Genomic DNA, 23,010 nt, shown 5'->3' on the forward strand with positions numbered 1-23,010 from the left:
CAAATAACTTTCTCCCCACAAGACAAGGTACTGGGTGTCTGAGGTGGACTAGTAATGGGATACTGAGCCCTTCATAGGCAGGGCTGGCTCCAGGCACCAGCTTAGCAAGCAGGTGCCTGGGGTGGCCACTCCGGAGTGGAGCAGCACATTCAGGTATTCGGCAGCAATTTGGCAGAGGGTCCCTCACTCCCGCTCAGAGTGAAGGACCTCCTGCTGAATTGCCGCAGATCGTGATCACCGCTTTTTTTTTTTTTTTGGCTGCTTGAGGCGGCAAAACCCCTGGAGCTGGCCCTGTTCATAGGTTAATGGTTCAAACACAGATCATGATCCTTCCCCCGAGTTTTACTCAGAACATGAGGATTTCTTTGCAAGTCTGATGGTGGAATATGTCCTTCAAGCCAGTAGTGACTAAGAATAATTACCATAAGTGACCTGTGTAAACTGAGTTCAGTTCCTACTGGACAGCTGTCCACATTTCAGAAACAAACAAACAAATCTCCATCATGATTGGCACCAGCTGACATTTTTCAGATACTGCATGGACACAAAATCCTTTCACTTCTCCAAGAAGAATCTCCAGAGTAGTATCTCCACAAAGTAGTGGTTCAGGGAAGCTTGCAATGCCACTATCGTCTTACTTCTGTACTGTAGATAAAAAGATAACTTCAGCCTCCTGAGGTCCATCAACTCTCATCAGTGATAGCTCTAATACAGTCACAACCCCTCCAAGATGAGAGATATCCAAGGAAAATGCTAGTACACCAGGATGTGGTTTTGGCCATTCAGTACATGGTGCTCTTCCCTTGAGTTCATACTGAACTAAATCCCCATCATAGTGCTAGGGTGTGCTGTGTTGCTAGAGCTGCCATCTTTTGAATAAGATGTGCAGTATGCAAAACCAAGGCTGTGACAAATGTTACAGTAATACATAAAAATATTCCATGGTACATTTTCAAGAATAGGGGCACTGACCCCAATAGGAAAGACATTGACCCCAATAGGAAAGACAATTCAAATGTAATGGTAATTCCATTCTGCCTACCTAAAAATCCCTTTGTTATGTGGAGTTAATACATTAATTTTTAACTCCCTTCCTAATATTTCTTTAAAACATGAAAGATGCTATACAAGTATAGCAATTTTCATTATAATTAAATTAACTTTTTAAAATCCACTGCATATAATGAACTCACACATTTTTTACGAGCAAGTCATTCAGCTTCACAGATTTAGGGGAAAGCTTGGCCCCATTCAACTCTGTGGCAAAGCTCCCATCAGGACGAAAGCTGTCTAATGGTTAGGGTGCTAGCCTAGGACTCTGGAAGCCTGGGTTCAATTCGTTGCTCTACCAAAGGCTTCCTATGTGACCATGGCAAGTCATTGAATCTCTCTGCGCTTCAGTTCCCCATTTCCATCTTACAGGGCTGTTGTGAAACTAAATACTTAGACACAGGGAGGTGTTCAGACACTACCGTGATGGGAGCCACATAAGTACCACAGACAGAATGGAGTCAGGATTTGACCTTCTGTCCTGTCCCTGTGTTATTAGGTAACAAAAATTCATAACACCTTATAACAGGAAGTTGTTATACCCTACTATTAGTAAATGCACAGGACTTCCAACGCCAACATTGGTTCCAGTCCATCATCTGTAGCATCTCTTATGAGAGAAACTCCTCATCCATTTTTGTGACCTTGTCATTGATGTATTGGTGGACTTCATGGTTTTACTCTTCCCACCCTAAGGACAGAGCCTTTCCATGACATTTTGGCACAAGGTGTAGCTTTCCCCCTCCGACACAATTCAAAAGACAAACTCTAACTACATCTGCTTGTTAAACAATGCACTGCTTATTTAAGAAAAATAAGTAAAATAAAGTAAAGCATTTACTTTTCATCACACATAGATTCATATAGGGGCATGCATTTCCACCAATATGTCAAGTCACTACTATTTTCAGAAAATTCTCTTATTCCATGATACCCACAATAAGTGAGCAAAATCTGTTGAGTGGACCAGATCCTCAGCTGTGGCTGAGCCGTACGTGAAGGAGTGGGATGGGTGGAAAGGTGCAAAAGTGCCTTTTGTGACCAACTATTCCTGAATTGTCCATCACCAGACTGTAGCCCAGTAAACAGTGGCTGTGGCCTTCTGCAGATGGGAGTCTGTGATGAGTTGGACCCCACCCATCCAGGGTGCCAACTGATGTGCTTGGGTCTCACTGAGCCCACCCTTTCCACCAGCCTGGGTTTCCTCTCCCTATTCTTGGTGTGCTAAGCTCTCAAGCCTTCTCCAGCACACACACAGGTAAGGCCACACCCAGATGCAGAAACAGACTAAAATCAGCTCTGTGTGAGAGGACTTAGCTAGGAGAATCGTCAGCACTCATGTGCACACATCCTTTGGGGTATAAAACAAAAATAATATTGTCTTGTGCTGTATAGAAAGATCTGCACAGCGCAAGCTCATAAAAATTCACCCTCTCCCTCAATGTGGAAAGAGATATGCACAGCTTTTTGCTCCCCCCAGAAATGAATTGCAAAACCTAGGTTTTGAAATAAACAATAAGTTTATTAACTATGAAAGGTAAATTTTAAGTGATTATAAGGGATAGCAAACAGAACAAAGCAGATTACTGAGAAAATAAAATAAGACACACAAACTAAGCTTAATACACTCAAGAAACAGGTTACAAAGTGTAATTTCTCACCCTAAATGTTGTTTTAGGCAGGTTACAGAACTTCTGTAGCTTAGAATTCCAGTTATTTCTCTTTACAGACTGGACCCCTGTCTTATCCTGGACTTAGCCCTTGTCTTTCCCTTTCCCTTCGGTTCTTTTTAGCAATCTTCCTTCTTGGATTGGGAGGCAATGGAGAAGAGTCCTGATTGCCTTACTTCCCAGCCTTAAATAGAATTTACATAAGGTGGGAATCTTTTGTTTCCCAATGTGACCCCTCACCCCCTCTTAATGGACAAACACAGAAAGCCTCAGATGGGCGTCTAATACCAGGTGATCCAATCACCTGACCCTGTAGTGTCAAAGCAGAAATCCAGCGAGCTTCTAAGAAAGGTGGGAGATTAAGTATCTTCCAAATCTTATTGTTCTTCCTAATGGCCGACCGAGGATGATTGCCTACGGTCTGGTGGGTGTTCCCCCAAATACACACACAGTTGTAATTTTTACAGTCAATATTCCCAATCTAAGATACAGAAATGACACATGCATACAAATTGGATAATCACATTCAGTAGATATCCTTTCCAATGATACCTCACATGACCTATCTTGCATGAAACATATCTTAGTTATGCCATATTCACATCATAACAATATTTCTATGAAGATATGGGGTGCAGTGTCACAGCATCACTGGGACATAAGGGACTTCTAGCCACATCCCTTCCTCAGGTCCCCATCATTCATGCCATGTCAGACAGTAGGACTCACTACAACAACTCTATGCCATGCCACCTCCATTCTCCAATGGCCAGCTAAGTAATCTTAATGTTGGACAGGATCTGGCCTGTTATATAAAAATTAAAAAAAGAAATAAGATACTAAAAAAAAATGCTTAACAGAGCCACCAATAAGGACATATGCCTAAAATGAGTAGCTGTACTATTGTATTGCTGCAACTCTCATCTTACTCCCCATTCCCTACCCTATTGTGTGTTACCTTCATTCTCCTTCACCTCTTATGTCATGTTAAAAACTTGTAAGGTCTTCCAAGTATGGATCATGTCCTTTCATATTATCTGGGAAGCACCTGTGTTTGTTGTAGAATAATAATAATATTTTTGGACATATCTGGACTTGCCCTTTCTAGCACCCTCTACTAGAGGAGTTTTGCTGTTTAGTGAGAACCTAGAATGCTATTATAGGGAGACACTACAGTAAACTTCATGATGATAAGAATATTACAAAAATAATTGACCACCACATTCCCTCTCTCTATCTAGGTACTTATATAGCACTCATCACCATAGCTCCTAATGGATTTTTGTCCTCACTACTCCTGTGAAGTAGGGAAACCTTATCCCCATTTCACTAAAGGGGAACTGAGGTGCAGAGTAGGTTAAGCAAGGTCACACAGAAGGTATGTGGCTGCGTCCAGAATTGAACCCTGCTCTTGAGTCCAGTGCCCTATCCATTAGGTCACTCTTCCATCATGCTGCATGTGGTAGGACTACATGAATTACTAATTGCACCCAGAGCTTAATTTGTGCCAGGGCTTTCCAGGGCTGAGCCCTGTCACCACTAGGTTTGGCAGTTCATAGCCTCAACACCTCTGCATTGTTGCATCACCGATGAATGTAAAAAAACTGCTTGAGCCCTAGCATTTAATTGCTTGAGCTCCAGCACCTCTTTCATTACAAATTAAGCACTGATGGCACCTACAAATCAATGTCTATGAAATCATGGTGTCTTCAAAGCTTCCTAGGGGTTTCAATGGCTGGTGGAAGGGCCAGAGTCTGCTTTGGTGGTGGTGTTAGCAAGAGCAGCCAGGGCATCCTCCACTATTGCCTGGGTATAAACGCTGCTAGGGAGAGGAGATTGGAAAGTGCTTAATTTGTAATGAAAGAGGTGCTGGAGCTCAATCAATTACATGCTAGGGCTCAAGCAATGTTTTTACATTCTTAACTGATGCAGCAAGCCAAGAGGTGCTGGGGCTATGAACTGCTAAGCCTAGCGGTGCCAGCCCTGGCAAGACCTGGCAAGAATTAAGCAGTGGGTGGGCCCTGCCACAGTGATGATGATGGTGGTGGTGGATGGGGAGAAAAAAGCAAGCAAAGGCTCTGCCTTCTTCATGTCTGCTTCCCAAACAGAAACAATACTGGAAGAACCCCCACTCCAGTCACTGGAGAGCATAAGGGAAGAGATGGGAGGAATGTGGGCTGCTTAGAGAGTTGCAGACTTAACCAAGAGAGCAGAACAAGGGAGTCCAAAATTAACAAGAGGTCAGGGGCATCCATGAGGGCTCTGATCCTCCAAGCTGGAGAAAAGTCAAACTGGAGCTAAGTGAAAACGTTGTTGATTTTATTTTGTCCACATCAACAGAGCCGAGTTTTCCTGAAAATGTTTCATTAGGTTGTGGGAGAGGCAAGGTGCTGGAGAATAGCTTTGATTGGCCCAAGTTGGGGGCGAGAGACAGGTTGCGCAGCTCAGCTCTGTACTGGCTCCAAAGCTTGGCTCTCTCCAGGGGTGAAAAGTAAGGTAAAGGACTTACCAGTATGCAGGGCAGCTGGGGTCCTGGGCAAGGTAGGGGAAGGGCCACTCTGGGCCCCTTGAAGGGGGCAGGGTCTTGGGTGGAAGGGGCAGGGCTGGGGCTAGACTCCTCCAGCCAGCCCTTCAGGGCTGCCTCAGCCTGGCCTGTGCTGCCTGGGGCTCCGGCAGTGATTTAAACGGCCCAGGGACCAGGGCCAGCTGCTCCTTTTGCCCGCCCCTCCTCCCCGCCAGCGGCCCTGCCAGTATGATGCTTAAAGTACTGCCACGGCAGCACCTTAACGTCGGCTCTCTCCCCCCACAGCAGTTGGTCCAATTCCAAAGCTATGCCCAGCCCTCCCCCACCTGCCCTTCTCGGTCCTGGGACCCACCGGGCAACACCTGCACCGCCAACAAGCATGAGGGGCTGGACAATATAGGTCACTGGTTCTCAAGCAGCTCGAGGCGGACGATGTGTATGGGGGCGAAGGGAGGAGACACATGCCGGCCCGGGGGTGGGACCCAGGGAAAGGCTGGACGGGGAGAAAGGGGCGCCCCCAGGGACAGAGTGTGGAAAGCGGCGGCACTGACGGCCGGACGCAGCAAGCCGGGCTGCAGGGCTGAGCCCGGGGAGAGGCGCTGCTCAGAGCCCCGCCCCGCCGGCACGCCAGGAGGGACAGGCCCGGCAGGGCTGTGGCGCTCAGGGCGCTGCTATAAGAGGCGCTGCCGGGGGACAGGTGCGGCCCGCCGAGAGCTCGGAGCTGCGCGGGCGCGTGGCGGCTGGGCCGGGTGCCTGGGCGCTGCAGGGCTTTGCGATGGCAGAGGCTGCGAGCTTGGTGCCGAGGGTCTTGTATCTGAAAGAGCGGCTCGGCCAGACTCAGGATCCCCAAAAGGTACCGCCTCGCCCCCGCGCCCCAGGCCACCCCGCGCCTGCCTAGGAGAGGAGGCTGGAGTCAGCGCCCTGCGGGGGCTGCTGGGCTGGGGCCTGTTTCTGGTTGGCCGCCCCCCGTGACCCCAGCACACAAGCTGCGGGATCCCTCTGGCAGGTCTCCCTGCGAGGCGAGTTTGTGGTTTTACTGACTTTATTGCCTTCAGCTAATGACCCCTGAAGCTTCTGCTTTATCCTGAGAGTACCTAGATCCATTTATCCCCCTTGGCACTTGTTAGGCCTGAAACTTCCCCTGCTTTAGCTTTGCACAGCTTGGTGCTGAATGGCCTGTGTGGTCCAAGCAGAGTTATTTTTCAAAGCCCCTGAACAAGAAATTAAAAAGCCATTTTGACAGAATAGGAGAGCTGTCCTGCTGCAGGCCTGTGGCAATGAGTGGATGCCTGCTGGAGAGACTCCAATATCTGTTTGATATGCACGGCAAATCTAAGAGAAAGAAGCCTATAAGGAGGTGCTACAAACAAGCTTAAAAAGCAATAGGAATAAAATCTTAAGCATTTAGTGTTTTATAATGTACTTTTGAAAGCAAAATATAAAGTCACATTTATATATAGTGAAATTTACTTTTAACTGATTTAATTTAATGTATCTTTTACCTTTTTAATGATGTATTAAAGCTCATGTTGATGCAAAAATCAGTGTTTATTCCCATGCATCTTATTTGACTTATGTGTTTAATATCTTTAAGGGAAGCCATGATGATAGTATAACAGTGATATTGAAATGACCGTTCCATCAGTGCTGCTTTAGATGAGTAGCCTTGTTGAATTTAATGGGAGTAGTCACATGTACAGTAGACCCTCAGCTACAAACACTTCCGGAAGGGAGGTTGTTCATAACTCTGAAATGGTTGTAAAACGTTACGGTTCTTTCAAAAGTTTACAGCTGAACATTGACTTCATACAACTTTAAAACTTTATTATGTGGAAGAAAAATGCTGCTTTTAACTCTTAATTTAAATGAAACAAGCACAAAAACAGTTTTCTTACCTTGTCAAATACTTTTTAAAACTTTCCCTTCATTTTTTTTAGTGGCTTACATATAGCACACTACTGTGTTAAATGTATTTGTCTCCTCACCCCACCCCTGCTGCTGCCTGATTGCATACTTCTGGTTTCAAATGAGGTATGTAGTTGACTGGTCAGCTCATAACTCTGAGGTTCTATTGTATAATATTACTCTTGATTAGAAGTATTTGAAGAATCATTGCTTAAGCTAAATCCCGTCTCTCCCATTTGTTTTGATATTCCAGTGGTGCTGAGATTGAGTATTTTTAAGATAATTTGGGGAGCATATTCTCTAAATTTGGAAATAAAAGGATTGACATGTCAGTACAAGATATTTTCTGAAATTTGAGTGCCTTCTGATGACTGAGGCGGGGAGGTCTTATGTAAGAATATGTCTGTTACGAGTTACTTCATAAACTAATCTTGAAAAGCTACCTAAGGTCAGCTGACCTTTGTTGTCATTTCTCTTTGGTTATTTTGACCTGGAGTGGGCAAGTCATGGTAACTTTATCCAGTTTATAGGGACATGCTTTTTTAATATCAGGAGACTTTCTAGAATAGTGGTGGTGGTGGTTTATGATGAGAATAAGGAACAGAAAGGTGAGAAGAGAATTAGAACTTGTGACCTAGATATAACAGAGCATCTAAAGCAAACTCATCTAGGTAACAGACAGTGTTGGTTTTGTCTGAAGACTTCTTGGCATTCAGACTAGAAAGCTAAAACGCGTTGAGCTTCTGGGGTGCAAACTACTTTGTATTTGATAGCAGTTCTAAGTGTGACAAATGAGCTTTTATGACTTTGCTAATGCTATACAACAGAGAGAGGCTGAAACAGTGTAAGAAAGTTATCGCATATTCCAGTCATACCAGAAGGACAAAGCTGCTCCAAGCTTAAAAAGGAATCCAGTAACCAGTAGGATAGCAGGATTGCCCAGGAGCTGTAAGAAGTACCCAGAACCAAACCTCAAACACAGATCCTTCTGATCTGAAGGATCAGCATTTGACCACTAAAGCAAACTAAGATGAAACCAGACCTGAGCAGGAAGATTAGCAGGATTCCACTGGCTGCTGTTTATCCCTTTACCAGCCACAATATCTTGACAACTAATGGGCATCCAACTTCATGTTTAAAGGAAACTGAAGGTATGTCTAGGCTTAAAACACTACAGCAGCAGAGCTGAAGCTGTGCTGCTGTAGTGCTTCAGTGTAGACATTGCCTACGCCAACAGGAGAGGTTTTCTCATTGCAATAGCTAATTCACCTCCCCGAGAGGCAGTAGATAGGTCAAGAATCAATGGAGGAAATCTCCTGTTCTTCTGTCTCTCCCTACACCAAGGGTTAGGTCAGCCTAGTTACCTGTCTCAGGTGTGGATTTTGGATGCAAGTTCCCAGTGTAGACAATAACATTTAGTCAGACACCATTGTTGAAAGCTACAAGCCTGGGCAGAATATAGTAAGGCGTTATCTGTCAAAGCTATTGTATGCAGAGAACAGCTATAATTTTTAAATAATAATTGGTGGTTCTTGAACTTGGAACTCATTTATGGCTACGTTTTTCTGCCATATGTGTGTAATATGTATAAAGTCATAATCTTTATTTAGACATCTATGTCTTATCTTCACTTCTATTTCAAGGGTATTTTCTATTTGTGCTGGCTATGAGAGTCAAAGTAGCAAGTTGTTTTCCTGTGCTGAATGTTGCTTGTTGTTTCTGCAGGCCATATCCTCAGTGACACCTGTGCAACTGTTGCTTGCCAATTATGCTCCCACTTTCAGCTCTTCAGACCCACTAACCATCACTGACATTACACAGGTGTGATTGCAAGCCTTAGTTGCCCTGTGGAATGTTTTATTGGTGATGGAAGATCAGAAGTGGGTAATCATGTTTGACTTTCAGAGCCCTGGCTGAGTTTGCAATTTTAAAACTTGTGTCTGTATAACTGGGGCGAAATGGGGAATGTCACAACTTTGGCCAGGATCTACAAAGGGACTTAAGCATTGAATCACCTAGGGTATATCTAGGGGGGGTCAGGGCTCTGGGTTGGGGCTGGAGATGAGGGGTTTGGGATACAGGGGTTTGGGATGCAGGCGGGGGCTCTGGGTTTGGGGTGGGGGTTGAGGGATGGGCTTATTTTGGGTGGTTCCTGGTCAGCAGCACAACGGGGGTGCTAAGGCAGGCTTCCTGCCTGTTCTGGCGCAGTGGATGGCGCTGTGCCCCGGAAGCGGCCAGCAGCAGGTCTGGCTCCCAGGGAGAGGCACGTAAGTGGCTCCGTGTGGCTCTTGCCTGCAGGCACTACCCCCCACCCTGGGAGCGTGGAGCTGGTGCTTGGGGCAAGGGCAGTGCATGGAGCCCTGTGGCCTCCCCTGCTTAGGAGCCAGACCTGGTGCTGGCCACTCCTGGGGTGCAGCGTGGTGTCAGAGCAGGCAGGGACTAGCCTGCCTTAGCTGGGCAGCACCGCCAACGGGACTTCTAATGTCCTGGTCGGCAGCGCTGACCAGAGCCGCCGCGATCCAGTGCCTTAAATTCCGTGACCCAGTACTGGGTCACAATCCGCAGTTTGAAAACCACTGCTCTAACCACCTGGCTAACATCTATAAGGTGATTGTCTTCACCCTCTCACCTCATCCTCCTGTTCTCAGGGCCGTCCTTACCCATACGCAAAGTATGCAGATGGTAGCGCCCCAGGAAATTTGGGGCACCAAATTTCTTGGGGCCCTGCGCAGCTGCATGCTGCTCCAGCCCCTGCTCCTGCACTTTCCCAGGGCCCCTGCCCCCACTCCCCTGAGCTCTGCAGCATGGCTGGACCTGCACTCACTGGTAGCAGGAAGTGAAGACCTGGCCCCAGCCGTGCCGCTGGTGAGTGCTGGGGGGTGGTTCCCCCTTTTCCCCCAAGCCTGCCCCCCTGAAGAGGCCTGGGGCCTCCCCCCACCCTATGAGGGGGCTGTGTAGGGCCCCAGAGTAAGTAGGGATTGCCGTGCCTGTTCTAGGCAGATTTTGAATGGGACCCAATCTGGTAGGGAGCTTCTAAGCACACCTGCAGGATTGGCCCCGGGGTGAGCTAGGAAGGCGAAGGCTCATCTTCTTCTAGTTTGTAGATTATGTTAGAAAGGAGAGAGGCATCAGTGTACATGTTCAGAGACACAAACTTAAGCACCTAGAAAACTTCTACTGGAAAAACTTATTAGGCGGTGGCTGAACAAGAAACTTTTTTGCAATGTTTTAGATCTGTTATTAGGTAGGGATGATAGTTTTATCAAACTGGCCCCCCGCAGGCTGACGAGACCTGTATCTCCTGCGTGATTTCCTCCTTGACCATCAGCACTGGCTCCGGCTCCTCTGACTGTTTGGAATAGGTGATGACAGTGGCCAGGGTGGGTGGGCTGGGCTCCTGGCTTTCTGGTTTTGTGGTGACTGAAAACCAGATTTAGCTGTCTAATTCTAGGGGCTTAGTTGTCTAAGTACCTTTGTGGATCTGGGCCTTACTGTTTAAAGGATTTGCTGTCAAATTTAAAATTATTTTAGGTTAGTAAATGTACAGTGTTCTGAGAGAGGTGTGTGCCCACACATGCGTGCACGTGAGAGAGATGTAGTCCTGACCAATAATATATGTTTGGTGCTTTTAAAAGGGCTAATTTCTTGATATTGAAGTTGTTTTGTGTACATCTTTCCTCCCAGTCAATGTGAACGATGTTTGGGAGTTTACTAATTGTCCCCAGAACAACAGTGCAGCAATCACAAAAGACTTCGTTGGTTTTAAAAACAAATTTCCTGGTTAGGAAAGGAAAACAGCAATGCAAAAATGAAAATGTATAACAAATTGAAAAAGGGAAAGTTGATTGCAATGGCTATAAACTAGCAGTTATTAAATGCAGTCAGTTGCTGAGGGAAGCTAAAAATATCAATTAAAAATATGGCCAGTAGGATTAAAGAAGGAATTTTTAAAATGAGGCACAAAAGAAACTCTTGCAATGTTTTAGATCTGTTATTAGATAGGGATGGTAAAATTATCAATAATGATGCGTAAGGAAAGCAAATGAGTTCAACAAATATCTGTTCTGTGTGTTTGGGAAGAAGCTGGAAGACTATCACAGCTCACAGTGATAATCAAATATTTTCTATTCTGACAGAAGTTGCTAGAAGTAAACACTTTCATATCTGTAGGACTGAGTAACTTGCATCCAGGAGTAACACTGGTCTACAATTTTTGAGAAGTCGTCTGCTTCAGAGATAAAAATGTGGTATTTATTATGTATTTTGATGTGCTGAAGTCAAATATGACAATTAAAACAACTGATTGGCTACTGTTTCTAAGATATTTAAGTTTTTACATTTTATGTCTATGTATATTGTGTAGATAGTAGAGTTTTAATCATAAATTGTAAACCTAGGTCTTTTCATGTGTTTATGGTTGCTTTACATGATAATATTTCACCTGTCCTGTTTATGTAACACTTTAAAAATCAGCAAAAGGGTTATATAAATAAAATTTATTATGAAACAAAAGGCAAAAAACTATTATGTACATAGTTTAGTCCTATTCAGTGTCTACTCGGCGCTTCTTGGCTTGTCTCTTGTATTCATTAAATGGAGCATCTCTTGTCACTGTCCAGCAATAGTCTGCAAGCATTGATGGGCTCCATTTGCCCTGATAGTGTTGCTCCATTGCTGCAATGTCCTGGTGAAATCACTCGCCGTGCTCGTCGCTCACTGCTCCGCAGTTCGGTGGAAAAAAATCTAGATGAGAGTGCAAAAAATGTATCTTTAGTGACATGTTGCAACCAAGGCTTTTGTATGCCTTGAGGAGGTTTTCCACCAACAACCTGTAGTTGTCTGCCTTGTTGTTTCCGAGAAAATTTATTGCCACTAACTGGAAGGCTTTCCATGCCGTCTTTTCCTTGCCACGCAGTGCATGGTCAAATGCATCATCTTGAAGAAGTTCACGAATCTGAGGACCAACAAAGACACCTTCCTTTATCTTAGCTTCACTTAACCTTGGAAATTTTCCACGGAGGTACTTGAAAGCTGCTTGTGTTTTGTCAATGGCCTTGACAAAGTTCTTCATCAGACCCAGCTTGATGTGTAAGGGTGGTAACAAAATCTTCCTTGATTCAACAAGTGGTGGATGCTGAACACTTTTCCTCCCAGGCTCCAATGACTGTCGGAGTGGCCAATCTTTCTTGATGTAGTGGGAATCTCTTGCACGACTATCCCATTCGCAGAGAAAACAGCAGTACTTTGTGTATCCAGTCTGCAGACCAAGCAAGAGAGCAACAACCTTCAAATCGCCACAAAGCTGCCACTGATGTTGGTCATAGTTTATGCACCTCAAAAGTTGTTTCATGTTGTCATAGGTTTCCTTCATATGGACTGCATGACCAACTGGAATTGATGGCAAAACATTGCCATTATGCAGCAAAACAGCTTTAGGACTCGTCTTCGATGAATCAATGAACAGTCTCCACTCATCTGGATCGTGAACGATGTTGAGGGCTGCCATCACACCATCGATGTTGTTGCAGGCTACAAGATCACCTTCCATGAAGAAGAATGGGACAAGATCCTTTTGACGGTCACGGAACATGGAAACCCTAACATCACCTGCCAGGAGATTCCACTGCTGTAGTCTGGAGCCCAACAGCTAGACTAGAGCCAATCAACAACTTTAAGCATCATTTTTGTTCTCAGTGACCCAGAATTAGTAAAGTTTGACTACATTTATTTCAGAAGCATTTTGGCTGTAGAGCAGTGTAATAAAAGAATTGTCCGAGGAGCTTTGTGATTGATTTAGCTGTTTAACCAAGCTAATGTTGTGCCAGTTCATAAAATGGGTAAGATGATGATGACCCAAGCAAATGTAGGTCAATCAGCTGGTCATTTTTCCTCTGCAAAATAGTGGAATGGCTTATGTGGGATGTAATCAGTAAAGACTTAAAGGATGGAAGCATAATTCTGGCAATCAAAATGTTTTTATGGAAAATGGATCTTGTCAAACTTAGTTTTTTTCATGAGATTATAAATTTGGTGGCAAATGCAACAGTGACATAGTATAATTAGACTTCTTTAAGGCATTTGATTTATTACTACACAACACTCTGATAATTAAATTAGCCCTGTACAAAATCAATGCAGCACATATTCAATGGCTTAAAAACTGCATGTTAAATCTATAGAAGTAATTATAAATAGGGAATCCTCATTCAAAGTGAGTGTTTTTAATGGAGGTGCCAAGGATCTGTTCTTGGGCTGATGCTATTCAGAATTTGTTGATCTGGAAGATAACATAAAAACATAGCTGATAAAAATTGCAGATAATCCAAAAATTGGAACGGGTAAATGACAACAGTGCTGTTCTAGAGAGCGATCTTTAACCCATGGTAAGCTGAGCTCACTTGAACAACACACATGTTAATGCAGCTAAATGCAAGGTTACATCTAGGAACCATGAGTATAGGCTACACTTTAAGTGGGGCAAAGGGGACTGTATTTTGGAAAGCAGTTCATCAGAAAAAGATGTAGGGTTTATGGCAGGAGTTGGCAACCTTTCAGAAGTGGTGTGTTGAGTCTTCATTTATTTATTCTAATTTAAGGTTTCACGTGCCAGTAATACATTTGAACATTTTTAGAAGGTCTCTTTCTGTAAGTCATAATATATAAGTAAACTATTGTTGTATGTAAAGTAAATAAAGTTTTTAAAATGTTTAAGATGCTTCATTTAAAATTAAATTAAAATACAGAGCCCTCTGGACCAGTGGCCAGGATCCGGGCAGCGTGAGTGCCACTGAAAATCAGCTTGCGTGCCACCTTCGGCACACGTGCCATAGGTTGCCTACCCCTGGTTTATGGTGAATAGCCAGTTGATCGTGAGATGAAGATGCAATGTGGTGGTTTATAGAGCAAATGCTGTCCTTGGCTGTGTAAGCAGTAGATGTAGAGCTATGTTATCACCACTGTGTATGGTGTTGGTGAGATAGTGTCTAGTTCTGGGGGGCTACAGTTACAAAATGATGCTGACAGACTGGAAAGGATTCAGAAAAGAGCTGCAGGAATGATGTGATGTCTGGAAACCTATTTTAATGTGAGATTAAAGAAGCTCAAAGAAGATTAAGAGGTGACTTGATCACAGTCTGGAGGTACCTGCATGGGAAAAAGATTTGATAGTAGCGGGTTCTTTGATCTCTTAAGGAAAAGGCACAGTGAAATCCAGTGGCTAAAAGCTGAAGCTAGGCAAGTTCAGGCAAAAAGTAAGGCACAATTATTTTTGGTAAAGGGCACTAAACAGTTGGAGCAATTTACCTAGGAATGTGGTGGTTTGTCCATCGCTTGAAGTCTTTAAATCAATGTCTTCTAAAAGGGATGCTCTAGTTTAGCCAGAAGTTATGGGCTTGATATAGGAATTCTAGGGCCTGCGTTATGCAGCATATGAGATTAAATTATTATAATAGTCCCTTCTGTCTTCAAACTCTCTGGTAATTGTTAAAGTTTTACACATAATGCAAGCAGACATATTTGAAGGGAAGGGTATAATGGTATAGCCTATAAGGACACTAAAACATCTTTAGAAGAGTCTAAGTTGCAGTTTTCAACTTCACCCTCACTGTAACAGCAACCATCACCTTGTCCTTACAGAGCTGTTTTGTTAATATTTGGTGCTTGTCAGGTGTCTCATCTGAGGTGCAGAACAATTGAAGTTAATCTCAAACCCAAATGAAGAATTCATGCTTGATGCACAACAATCTGAGTTTATTTAAAAACTAGCATCCTATCCTTTCTGAAAAATCCTATAAACTATCAAGGATCCACCATTGCTCATACCACCCCCAGATCATAGTGAGGCACAACCTGTCCAGGGGTACCAGTCCCCAAGGAGCTCCCTTGGGCTGAGGGAGGATACAATGAGTAGTTTCTGATGGTGGAGCCAACTGTAGGAGCTAGAGACTTCTTTTTTTGTGCAGGGCCATGGGCACCATCAGCCCTAGGGATAGATGAGAGGTGGAGTCAGGGCCTCCCTTGAACAGACTAGACTGGGGGACCCTGAAGCACTAGTCCCCATCCAGCCTCCTTGAGTCACGTGGGCTTACATAAGGGGAATAGAAAAAGCACCACCCGCTGGGGAGTAGACAAGCCCAGGAGCTAGGGAGAATTCAATAGCCATAGTGTTCCAGTAAGAGATGCCCACCTCACTCCTGGACCATTACAGCACTTTGGATGCTGGTGTTGTCATCCCTGTGCTTTCAGTTTAGACTCTGAACATTATTTTCTATTTGCTAGCTGGTTGTTTGTTCCCACCTCTTCTTCCCTACTGCCTCTCTGCTGTCCTTGTCCTTCATGCTCCTCTCCATCTTTTCTTCTTGCCTCTCTTCTCCACACATCCAATGTCCTTTTCACCTTCCTTTCTCACTGTTGCTTTCACTAACACCTCCTCCTCCCGCTTTCCCCAGTTATTCTATCTCTGATTCTATAATTCATTTAAAAAACATGTCACAAAACCAGAAAGCAAATCATGGAACTAGCATGACTTTTGCCAACCGTCATTTGTCCATATGTCTCAACCCTTTGTCCTTCCCTTTGTCTTCACTAGTTAAATTCTTAGATCTTATCCCTTATCTTATTTTATCCCCTATCCCTTACTGTGTGATTGCTCTAGGCACTGTATAGTGAGACCACCATCTTGGTTTTGTGCCTCTGGTGCTTCCATAATACAGATAATAATGGAATAGCCTATCTTCTATACATCAATAAAAAAATAGTTTTATTTACTGTCTATAGTTTTTTTTTTAAAAAGAATTTCTGTAGATCCCTATTAAATTGTATGGGACTTTCCATAAGAATGTAGCTAATGACACTTTGTAAAGATAAAACCTTTAAGCTATTTTATAACAAAACAGTGGAGGGACTAACATTGTTCTGTGGAATAAAATATGGGAAAAACTACATCAATTTTTGAGTACAGTCCAATGAGCAAAGTATAGTTAGAAGGGCCATAATTTGCATTCTCATAGCTGTCAGAGCAAAGCAGAGAAACTGGGACCTTCAGATTTTATTTGAAGAGGTGCTAATAACTGAGATATTGGGCAAGTTACTTAATTTCTCTGCCTTAAAGAAATACCAAAGGAGTATTCTGGAACTAAATTCATGTTTGTGGAGAGCTCTGAGGCTGTCAGATGAAAAGTTTAAATGTATTTTTATTATGCCTTGTTGTATGCTCTAATTTTAGCAAAGGCCATATGTTGATAGACATTGGATCATGGTTACTTAAGTAAAAATCAGATTTTTAAGAAAAAGCTGAAATAAAAGCTGTCTGGCAAATTAGATAGTTTCTGAGCTGTCATCTGAAGAAATTTGCTACAGTTTTGTTCAATAAGCTACATTTTCTTTTTTGATCATACCTGTATGAAAGTTTGATGGCTCATAAAGAGATGGGGAACGGCTGCATCCGTGTGTGTTGCTGTCACTGTTCAGGCTTTGCACTCTCTCTTGTATTGAATTGTGAGGTCAGCCATTTTTTTTCGTATTGCTAGACTAGCTGCTGGCATTTACGTTGCCCATTTATAGTACAAAGTAAATGGAGCTGTCTGTCCTCTGGCATTCCCATACATAGTGACTGATCTCACTGCAAACTCATCCGTCCCAGGCTTTCTAGAGAACAGGAGATGCTTTCCATAAAAAGGATTGTCAGGGAATCTGATTTATTCTTTTATTTTATATTTTTTCTAATGCAATTGGTTGGTTCTTGTGTTGACTTCCTAAATGTATCATATTTCAAGAAAGGAAAATTGATATTGCAGCCCTGGTATAGTAACTCTTTGGGATGAGAAGTTTTAAATCTCCTTTCAAAATATGAGAATTGTTTTTTGTCTATATGCACTTGTGATACACTGGTCTGCTGGTTTTGATGTGGTGTGTCCAATAGATTTGATATTGATGTTGCCTGTAATAAAACAAGTACTCCCTGAAATCTTACTGTGGATCCTTCATGATAAGTTAATTCACAAAGCTGAATTACCTTTCAGACGTCTATAAAAAGTTGAACTGTCTTTAAATTGTCTCTTCCTGTTCTGTTCTTAATGATCAAAACATTTTAACTAATTTTACCATGACTCTAGGTTTGACTCTAGAGTTTATTCCTCAGACTTTGCAAAGGAAAGGTCTTCAGTTTATGTGGGTATCCAGTCATCCTATATGGCTAAATGTCTGAGACTTCTTTTGACTTTTAACATAAATTAAAAAGAAATAGTGGTGCTATCCAATTTCTTTTTATATGCTGATTATAGAAACAATATATATATTTAACTTGGTTTCTAATAATTTTGACTGAAGACCTATGAACAAATGTCTTCCTTTTGTACCCATTTGCATCAGATTTTTCTGATGGGTTACTTAGGAAGGAGAGAACTAATCTAAGTTTAACTGTGTGTGATCTGTTTCTACTAAGTAACTGGTAACCAAGCCAGGCACTAGGGCAGGGTGTCATCAGGAAAAATACCACTGTTACCTTTTGGGATGCAAACTACTTACACAAATTAGGCCTGGTCTACACTACGTGTTTAAATCGATTTAAACAGCGTTAAATCGATTTAACGCTGTACCCGTCCACACTACAACGCTCTTTATATCAATATAAAGAGCACTTTATATCGATTTCTGTACCCCAGACAAAGATAACGCAAAACAATAAAACATATCGGATTAGGGTAAAGTGGACGGAAAGTCGACGTATGGCCTCCGGCGGTATCCCAACAGTCACTACTGACCGCCTGAACAGCAATCTAATCGGATGCAACTGCAGGTAAAACAGGAAAAGCCCCGTGAACTTTGAATACGTTTCCTGTTTGCCCCAGCGTGAGCTGATCAGCACGGCATGCAATGCAGTCCCAAACCAAGAAATAGCTCCAGCATGGACTTTCACGGGAAGATACGGATCTGATGCGTGATTGGAGACAAACTGGTTCTAATCAAAGCTCGTTACAAGACAATGAAATGCCAAGCGTTCGGAAAATCTCCACCACACAGTGCTGCGGTACAAGCTAATAATGGGAACCAGAGACTCCAATGGACGATCAGAGGGAGGGTACTGAGTAACTCCAGCTATCCCATCAGTCACAGCAGTCTCTAAAAGTATTTGCCATTCTTGGCTAGCTCAAATTCCTTAGTTCAAACAGCATGTCTGGCTGTTCAGAAGCCTCTCAGTTCTTCCCCCTCTCCACCACGTGAAAGAAAAGGAAAGAATCATTCTTGACCTTCTCAAAGTCAACCGCTATTGTACTGAAATTCTCGGTAGACGCGATGGCTGGCAGATGAAAAGAATTATTGCGCGTCCTCTCCCCTCTCTGGTGGCAGATGCGAGTAGGACTGTTACACTGTCCTCAATAACCCTATGCCCAATGCTTTAACTGAATAATGGGCGCCTGGAAAAACAGCTAGATAGGACAGAACGCAGTAACCGTCTCATCAAGCAACGGGCTGAGCTTCCAACAGCCCCTCCTTTCCTTAAAGAAAAAGATCGTACTGCGCTACTGTCATGAGCACCAGCATGCGGCCTCCTCTCCCCCGCACCGGCTTATGTTCCTGCCTGACGTCATAGCCTGGAGCTGCCTCCCCCCTCATTTTATCTCACAACAATCCGTTCTTATCCTGCGGCATCTTTATAACTTCAAAGAACACAAATGGGGTGGGACACTGCCACGTAGCCCAGGAAGTTGGGAGATAAGCAAACGTGTGGGTTGTTGCAGGGCACCCCCTGTAATACTGACACGAGCCAGCGTGCTCTGATACACTGGTCCCTCATACAACTGCCCCTATCTACGCAGACTGAATCTATTTTATAAAACCTATAAAGGAGGATGACTCGAGTCATTCCCAGTCTTCGGCCCCCCCCCCCCCCTCCCCGCCGATCTCAGCCAGGTCACTCATGAACACAACGTACAGAGGAAAAGAAGAACTGTCACTCATTGCCGATTCTCCAGTAAGACTGCACAACGAACACTCGGTAACACACTCTGCATATGCATGAAGCAAATGAACTGCGTTAACGCGGAGTACGGGGCTCTTCTGCGCACCCAGAACACATACGGGTGCCGGAAAATAAAACTGACGCTCCATGTGCTGCTAGGCCTCCTGCCGGGCAATCCAGAAAAAACAGCGCGAAAGGATGTCAGCTGTTTTCCCGGAAGAAGGAAATGAACTGACCGACATTCCCAGAACCACCCCAGGACAAAATGATTCAACCCAGAACCAAGGCGGAAACTGTGGAACTATGGAATAGCCCACAATGCAACGCTTCAGAAATCGACGCTAGCCTCGGACCATGGACGCACAACGCCGAATTACTGTGCCTAGTGTGGCCACGTGAAATCGAATTTATAATATCAGTTTTATGAAACAGATTTTTAGCTAATTCGATATCGCGTAGTGTAGACGTGGCCTTAGTCCTTTATATATGATGCTGCTTCTGTTGGCTCCTGGAAGCCTTATTTTTAATTATTTAATTTAATTAAAACTTCAGATTAATTCTACAATTGCTGCAAAAGCACATACAGGAAATTTATAATCCTTTAAAGGGACGCTAATCTTAAAATCAAGTCTTTTTTTAAGTGTAAAGTAACTTCAGCTACTGTGCCACTCTGAGTCCCCCTACCAATTCATGTGGTTTTGCAAGTGTACTTATTTGATTTTTAAATGTGTTCCCCCTTTTTACTGCATAAAAGATCCATGCAAACAGCGAGACTGACAGTGTACAAGAGATGCAGTGAAACTGACTATGCATAAAGTAAAATCAAAAGGGGGGAAAAAACAGACAATATTTTTTGCTAGTTTTGTATGTATACTGATTTTTCTGGTACTTCTAACAAGAATAGCTAAAAAGCCCATAAAATGTGATTTTTTTTTTTTTTTTTTTTTTTCAAGTTGTGTCCCTTTAAATCTATTTAATCAAACAATTCCTGCACCTCTTCCACCTGGTACAAGAGGGTTTGAGTAGTCACTTTTTAAAAATTATAAATGTCAACTAATCTGTAGTTCACATAGAACTGTCTGCTACTACCAACAGGTTCTGAACCTTACCTCATGATCTGTGCACATTCCTGGCAAAATCCTCTTGTAATCTGTTGCTCATAGAGATGGGAATGACTAAAAGGATTCCACAAATACTCCCAAACTTTGGATGAGTTAAAAGCATAGATCTGAAGCTGTGCTTAGAGCCTATCATTAATTCTTTCCTCATAGGTATAATATAGTACAAGAAAAAAGGCCTTTGGGAAAGGGAAGGGCAGGGAGGTTGTTTTTGAAGTATGGTTATGGGTAGCAAAGTGACACTGAGAGTGATACTTTTGTGTGTTGTATTATCAAATTGCTTAAAATAAGTTTTTTTTGTTCTTTTTGAAAGTCTAAATAAAACATGCTTTTTCCTTGTTTTCCTTGCCAAAGATAAAAAATTTTTGGATTCCGAACATGGCTGATATCTTATAGGCACGTGAAACAGAATAACAGTGGCTCTCCCTTTTCCTAAAAAGAAACAGTACTGACGAATAAAAACTTGGAGCCTTAGCCTACCTTTAACTCAGGCTGCATTCCCTTTGAATTAAATGGGAGTTTTGTAATTTTGTGCCCCCTGTCTAACTGAGGAAGGGTCAGTAATTTGTGTATGGGGAGATCTAGTGGGAAATTGACTACTCTGGCATAGGACACGCTCTGTATCAATGACTGGAGATCTCCAAGCCAGGTGTGGTGATGGAATATGCAAATAGTCTCTATTGTAGGATCTTGTTTGGCCTCATTTCTACATGATGCCACTGATATTTACTGGCCTTCTGCTACACCTTCTAAATTGGAGGGTGCAGCTGAAATACCTCTATGGAGCTGTACAGCTAAACTTGTCCTTGGTTGGAAAGATTACTCAAGGGGCAACAGAATAGAGTTAATAGTTCTGGCCTATTGATTACAAGCTCTCAGTCCAACAGAAGTTACTCAACCAAGATCAAATATGCCCCTTCAAGAAGATCAGAATGTCAGAAACACAAAACGAAGGAAATAAATGGAAGAGATATTTAATCTGAAATTCTCTTCCATATTCTCATATATGCTTGGGAGCATAGCGTTGCTTTTATTTTTCCAGAGTTAGTATGTGTACTTCCAATGTAATAAACACATTAAGATTGCTAAGTATCAATTGAAGATGAAGAATTCCTATCCTAACTTCTCAAGTGGCATCTGTTACAAGGAGAGGGTAAGAATAGTAGGGTAAAATTCAATTAAATGATACTTGTAGACTGACCTAATGTTTTCTTCCAGATTATAAAAGCACTTAAGGGACTTCAGGATTTGGATATTTCACTGGACATTCTAGTGGTAAGTGACAAATTGTATGGTGTAAGCCTTCATCTATGAAGTTATATGTGGCATCTTCAGTGTTTTGCAGTCATAGAAGCCAGGAAAGTTGCTGCACCTTGCAATCCTGAATCCTAATCCCTATTCATTTTTAATATAAAAAGTTTTATATGGGACCATGGAGTCTCTTCCCAAAAACCATCCAGAGGCACTTCGCCTCACCCAGCAAATATGGTAATATGGCAGATAGTGACAATATGGGCCTCTTCTACTGAACATGCACAGAACAGAATCTCGTGCTGGTTAGGCTTTCCTCCAAGTGCAATGACCTTTTCGTAAATATGGAGTAAGTTTGTGTATTCACACAATTATATTTTATATTTACATGTGCTGGTGCTTTGATTCTGTACCTAAGATGAAACAAACATGACCAATTTATATTTTAGATCAGTGATTATTCTTCCATTCCTCCAAGGAACACACAATCCCTTTTTAATTGTGATTCTGCAGTTAGAACAAGCATCCTAGTAGTCATAGGTTGATGATGCTCTTGGTTCTGCTAGTATTTTTATTTTTCACAACAGGCCACATCTTATCAAATTTTCTGTGATAAGCAGTGTCAGTATGTATATGGGAAACTTCCAAGGTATGCCTTTGCATTATTGGTCATACTTTTGGTATTTAGGAGGTGGCATTTTTCTTCTTTGCAGTCATTAGTGAACCAGTTCTCCATCTTGGTGTTAGGGAGTGCAGCATAGCAAGGTCCTAACCACTTGTGGACTGTGAAGATGCCCAGATATTTTTCACGAGAGGAAATGTAGTCTCTTGGGTATCCTGGCCAACTTCTAAATCTCATAATGGCATTCTGCATGCTTAAAGTGAGTTTTAGTTCTATGTGAATATGGTATTCTTCACTCTGTGTCATACTTGAGTATACAGTGTTGCTGCACTTCAGTGCTGAATGAAGTAATCCCCTTCACATAGTGATTAGATATTTTAAAATCAGAAATCACTGTGGAATATTTATTTAACTGAAGTTCTGCCATTGTTCATAATAATGTGACAGGCCATTTGTGATCCTTTAAGTGAAGTGGAGAAAAAGGTGATGGTTATAATTAGACTACATGCATCTGACGAAGTATTCACCCACAAAAGCTCATGCTCCAAAACGTCTGTTAGTCTATAAGGTGCCACAGGATTCTTTGCTGCAGTTATAATTAAGGATTCTGTATAATTTTATTGTACTTTTATTATATCATGAGATGTTTCAAACATTAATCCTTGGAAAAGCTAGAGCTTCTCTTGTATGAATTTCAAGCAAACTGAGAACCATCATACATCTAGGAAGCATTGCTGAAAAGTATTGAATGATGTCACTGAAGCCCTCTCTGCATTAAGTGACTTTTTTTTTCCTGAACAGCCACATGGACAACTGGTTGTGCAGGAAAAGCACATGTACAACTCTTATTTGCAGATACCGCAGGAATATCTTAGAATCATAGAATATCAGGGTTGGAAGGGACCTCAGGA

The 23,010-nt window shown here is 42.7% G+C and overlaps 1 protein-coding gene and 1 long non-coding RNA gene across 2 annotated transcripts in view; both read left to right on the top strand.

Annotated features, from left to right (window-relative positions):
- Positions 1-5,976: 5,976 nt before the first annotated feature.
- The window catches only part of LOC116828338 (elongin-A-like), a 40,427-nt gene continuing 23,393 nt past the window's right edge, over positions 5,977-23,010 (top strand). Inside the window, exons 1-2 of the mRNA XM_032786474.2 lie at positions 5,977-6,097; positions 21,445-21,501. Coding sequence (XP_032642365.1) covers positions 6,020-6,097; positions 21,445-21,501 — 135 coding nt within the window. The 5' untranslated portion in view covers positions 5,977-6,019. The remainder of the gene's footprint in view (positions 6,098-21,444; positions 21,502-23,010) is intronic.
- On the top strand, positions 11,344-11,661 carry LOC142046476 (uncharacterized). Its single transcript, XR_012655424.1, has 2 exons — positions 11,344-11,393; positions 11,427-11,661. It is a non-coding gene; the product is annotated as an uncharacterized LOC142046476 (long non-coding RNA).

Source organism: Chelonoidis abingdonii, chromosome 3 (assembly GCF_003597395.2).
Source record: "Chelonoidis abingdonii isolate Lonesome George chromosome 3, CheloAbing_2.0, whole genome shotgun sequence".
In the NCBI taxonomy this organism is placed as follows: Eukaryota; Metazoa; Chordata; order Testudines; family Testudinidae; genus Chelonoidis; species Chelonoidis abingdonii.